Below are 5313 nucleotides of genomic sequence, written 5' to 3'. Positions count from 1 at the left end.
CTTATGAACACACACATAAAGGATGTGACAACACTTGCTAAAGGAGCATGACGTGCATTCAGGCACAATGGAAATGAACGGCATCACCTCTGCAGTCCCTGTTGTCAGGGCGCATAAGGTTGCTGTATCTACAGTGCTAATTTTGTCTTCCAGATTTCATTTAGGTTTAAGGCAACTGAAGTTATCTTTTTTCTCTCCCTTTTTATGTCTCTATTTATAAGCATATTTTTATAAAACATCAAGGCATCTAATGAAATGCTGAGCTTGGAATGGACGAATGGCTGTTAATGAACTGAATCTTTCTAAACTACTCTCTGATCTGTATGAAAATGTATGAGAGATCCATGTGGATTTTTGAGGAACTATTACCTTGCAAAATGGTGGCAGCAGTAGATGAGGTCTGAAATGGCTGTTAATGGTAAAGTCAGTCTGTCAGAGTCACAGGCTGACAGTGGATTCCGTCCAGCACGGGGAACTCTCTCCTTTGACCACTGATGTGCTTCTTCGTTGGGTATGATGCAGTCTGAAAAGTTTGCAAGCTGCCATCCTGTACTTCTTGGACATGATGTTGTACAGAATAGGGTTGATTGCGGCACTCAGGTAAAAGAGTACAAAGGAGATGAGATTACAGTAATGGCTGATGACAGACATGAGAGGAGAGCCCATCTCGGTGGATTTGGAGATCAGGTAACGTCCAACGTGAAAGGGAAGCCAGCAGAGCACGAAGGCAAACACCACCACAGCTGTTAGAGAGAGGGAATGAAAGTTACTGAATGGTGAAATAGCAGTTCCTTCACCTTGTTGCAGAAAGCAAATATTATTAGTAAGAAAAATTTTTTAGTCATGCACAAATACCATTTTGAAACATCAAAAGAGCCTCATTAACATGTGTGAACATTGACTTAAACCTCAAAATTATAAGCATTTTTCTTAACATACAAAAATGTTTATATTTATTTTTATTTTAAATCACTTCTAAATCTAAAGATATATATATTTGTGTAGATTCTACTGGTCACATTTTATTAAAAAGTTTTGTCAGCCCTGTTACAACTCCCCCTTATTAAAATGATGTTATTTTTAAATAAATAAATAACATCACCCATACAGAACACAAAAGGGCAAGTGTCTCCTGTTTTTTCCCTTTATCTTAGTTTGTTCTTAAAGGACGATCTTAATTATTCAACCCTGTTACCTTGATTTCGTATGATAAATGAACTACTTAATGAAAACGGGATAAAAAAAATTTCCAGAAATATCAATTAAAGAGATACAATTTAAAATAAAAAAAAAATCACTTTTTCAACATGGAAAGGTGTATGTACAATGAGCCTTTTTACTTTAATAAACCATTTAATTTAGGTGTCACACCATAAAGTAAATTTTTAGGTTCCCTAACAAAACAGTTTTAGTGTATGCAGGACTGTGCTGTTGTTTTGTGCCAAGCGCATGCCGTGCGTAATGGGTGCGCTTGTGCGTAAAGTGCGCAAATGATAAACAACTTAATCGCGGTTACCCGATACTGTGGTGAAACCGGGCACTTACCCAGCATTTTCACTGTCTGTCTATTGTTTTTATCACGACTCGAAGCGTTTTCCCCAATCGTTTCCCTCTTTCTCTTCCAGAGCTTTCGCCCGATGAGACTATACAATACAGTTAAGCAGAACACAGGCAAGAAGAAAAAGATGCTGGAGACCCAAACCATAATGGTTAAGAGTCCAGACCTAATGGCATATTCCGTCGCTTTGCATTCGTTTGTATCCCACGAGTTTGTCCCGTTTTCATGCTCAACCCCGACGAGCACAAACACAGGTCCTGCACTAAAGAAGGATACTATCCAGAGGACCAAAATGACCACGCGCACGCGACCCTTGGTCACGACTACCTTTGCCCTAAGAGGAAAACAAATAGCAAAGTATCTCTCCACACTGAGAGCAGTGATGTTCAGAATGGTCGAGTACGTGCAACACTCGCTCACAAACTGAAAGAGTTTACAAAGCACGTTGCCGAAATTCCAAGGTCGGTACCTCCAGATTCTGTACAAGTCCAGAGGCATGCAGAGAAAAATGAGTAAATCCGAAAAGGCCATGCTGGACAGGTACAAGTTGGTGGTGGTTCGCATGTCCTTGTATTTGGTCACCACCAAAATGGTCATGAGATTTCCCGTTACACCTACAAAGAAGAAGAGCGCGCAGGTGACGGTGACCCCGGTTAGCACTGGAACGGGGAAAATGTTGACCGGGTGCTCAAATCCCCAGTATGTCGCGTTCTCATCCCAACTGCAGTTGAAGGAACAGTTGGACCGGTTCGTCCAGGTAGGCATGATGAGAGATCATGGAGCGTCTAGATTCTCATGTGAGACAGAGCTCGGGGAGGACAGTCTCCCCACCGACTCTCCATCGTGCTGCGCTCAGGGCTGCCCAACATTTACAACTGAACTTATACAACCTGTACCGCAGGATGCTTTGGAAGGTCTGACCTTCCTAATTACGGATTGAAGCCCCCTAAAAGTCTTCAAAATAATCAGTATAATAAATCTTCAAAGTATGTTCTTTTACATATATACTATGTGTTTCAAAAACGTTTTCTAACAACGTTTCTGAAACCACACATTAGCGCGCGAAATAAAAGTTCGCGAACTGAAATTGCATCCCGCCTGTAAAAGTAACCATAGCAACAGTACACTGCTCTCTCTGTTCAGTATTGAGCGTGAAAACGACAAAACTGCCATTAATTAATATAAAGGGTTACATACCAAATGCACTCTCACAAATGTTACTGTTTTAAAAGTCTCTATGATACTTGACGGTTAACCTTCAGAGAATGCGCCCTGACAGAGATTCCTTTAAAAACTCGACTCCTCTGAAGGTCGTTCAGTATTTCGCACATTGTTTTACTCTATTTGTAGCTGTCAAATAAATGTCCTCATGACACATCCTTACCATCCGTTCCACATCTAAAAATGGTTCCAACTGATAGGAAAACTCAGAGAATTTAAGGATGGCAATCCAGCTTTTGCTGCCAAGTTATCTGTTCACATTGGACAGAAAATCGTTAGTCTTGAAGCTATTTAAGGCATCTTTGCTGTAGGAAGAAAGATAAGTGTACAAGGTGGGAGTCGGAGAGATGAAATCACCGCGCGGTGGATGAAAGACGCGCGTAATGCGCAATGCTGAGGGACTCTTTCATTAATGATGTCATTGATTCATCATTGAGTAAGTGGATGCGGAATCTTGGTAGAGAGTTTCGTAAGAGCTTGGAAAGTATATATTCACGTTATTCAAATAACAAAATTGCGAATGTAATGAGGATGGATACATGTTGAACACTGCCATCGTGGGGTGTTTGGATAGAATGCAGTGCGACACATCCTTGAAAAGTTCAGTTGGAAACTAGTTACAAACAAAAACAATTCTAATAGACGGCAGACCAAAACACGAATATCAATCTGACCAAAGTCAGTATCTCTTGAATAAGGGGTTCTCATAGGGGTTTGTGGATTTATAAAATTCGTGAAGTGCGCTTTAAATTGGAGAGAGAGAGAGAGAGAGAGATACAGGGGGCGTGACGTTAGCGGTATGTCACTTTTCTCACAGCTGATTGGTGCAATATCTGTTTGTGTATTGTAGCGTGTGGGTCCTAAACGATATCGACTAGTGATGAATTTAATATTTTTATATCTTTCTATTCAAACAGTTATCACCTGTAGTTAACGTTTTCGTCTAACCAATTAATGTTATTAAGCTCCTTTATAGATTTTATTTTAAAAAGAAGCGACATTAAAAGCAAATTGTAGTAAATACTTTGTTCATTTTGAACACGATTTGTATGACTTCATATCTTTAATATCTTTATATGTATTTGTATGACTTCATATCTTTTAAATATTTAATCTTTTTTCCTCCTGCTGGTAAATAAAGACATGCAAACCTACAAATTCAAAGCAGAAATGCATCTCATGCAAATGAGATTTTGATGTTGACTGAATATTGTGGGGAAGGAAATTAAGGCAGAGATCATTAACCAGTTTTATGACTGGAAAGGACTGAGCTGCCATTGAGCTGATATTGAGCCTTCAGTAAACTGCCAGCATCAGTGTGTAGTAGAAGAACTAACCTGAGCCTGCCGTGACACATTTAACTATTGGCTGGATAACAGAGAGGTCATTTCTTTCTTTCTTTCTTTCTTTCTTTCTTTCTTATAGTGTCTGAGTAACTCAGCATTACCCTCTCTTCTTTCTAATGAAAGAAGCTAACACTGAAGGTATTCAGTGTTACAGTTTGTGCATTTGTGTATGTAATGTGTAACTGAGTGTTTTAACATGTGATTCAAACCAGTGTTGTTGTTGTTACTTTAAGGTGTGGTGTTTCAGTGGCCTCTGGTCAAAGTCTCCATTATATTTGTTTTCTTCCCCAATCTCAGTAGCTACATATCAACAGCTGTGCCATTTGCAGTAATATTGCACCCAGTGATCAAGTGATCACAATCAACATACAATCTTTATAGCACAGGGCAATGAGATGCTTGAGAGGAAGTGTAGATCCAAATTGTAGCTATATTTGGTAGTTTTATCTGTTGCCCTTTAGAAGGGATTTGAGGTGCATAAATGACTGAGATAGCAAACATCCTGTCTTTTAGATAATTGCTTGCTTGTATCCACACACATCAACATGGTTAGCATAAAATTAAGTTTCAAAGGGGCAGAAAAATAGTTTTTCTAATACTGTCCACTAGAGGGCAAGAGCGCTATATGTAATACTGTTCTGAGCCTTCAAGGTTCAGTAAAAATACGATGCATTATAATGCAGTTGCATGTAATATCATGTCTTTTATAGCATCAAAACTACAGGTTGTAGCTTTAAAAACTATAATGTTTTAAAATTCTCGGTCCACTATTGTCCAAAATGATCTGTTTTAAACATTTTTACATTTCAAAACATCATCACAAATTTAACCTCCTAGTAATGAAAACCCTGGGGGCTAGTTCACCCCCCAAAAATCTGTCATCATTTACTCAGCCTCCACTCGCTCCAAACGTGTTTCTTTCATCTGTTAAACACAAAAGATGATATTCTCAAGAATGCAGAATATTCTGAACACTGTTAGTAACCAAACTGTTGATGGTAGCCATTGACTTCCATAGTATGTTTTTCTCATACGAAAGTCAATGGCTACTGCCAACTGTTTGGTTACTTACAACATAATTCAAAATATCTTCTTTTGTGCTCAACAGAAGAAAGAAACTCCTACAGGTTTGGAACACCTTGATGGTGAGTTAATGATGATATATAAATACTTTTACATTGATCAAGT

General features: G+C 38.8%; 1 protein-coding gene across 1 annotated transcript; it reads right to left on the bottom strand.

Moving 5' to 3' along the window:
* Positions 1–438: 438 nt before the first annotated feature.
* Positions 439–2323, bottom strand: LOC107722546 (growth hormone secretagogue receptor type 1-like). The gene is made up of 2 exons (XM_016530925.1): positions 1546–2323; positions 439–743 (listed from the first exon to the last, which is right to left on the bottom strand). The coding sequence occupies exons 1-2, from the start codon at positions 2321–2323 to the stop codon at positions 439–441; spliced, it is 1083 nt and encodes a 360-aa protein (XP_016386411.1).
* Between the last annotated feature and the right edge of the window lie 2990 nt (positions 2324–5313).

This window comes from Sinocyclocheilus rhinocerous, unplaced genomic scaffold, assembly GCF_001515625.1.
Source record: "Sinocyclocheilus rhinocerous isolate Xijiao unplaced genomic scaffold, SAMN03320098_v1.1 scaffold541, whole genome shotgun sequence".
NCBI lineage: Eukaryota > Metazoa > Chordata > Actinopteri > Cypriniformes > Cyprinidae > Sinocyclocheilus > Sinocyclocheilus rhinocerous.
This window is presented reverse-complemented; position numbering and strand designations above follow the sequence as displayed.

Bases quoted from the DNA above. Each gene is read 5' to 3' on its own strand.
- LOC107722546 (XM_016530925.1), bottom strand. From the start codon at position 2,323: ATGCCTACCTGGACGAACCGGTCCAACTGTTCCTTCAACTGCAGTTGG. The intron at 744-1,545 runs GTAAGTGCCCGG...TCTCTCTAACAG, and splicing joins ACAGACAGTGAAAATGCTGG to CTGTGGTGGTGTTTGCCTTC.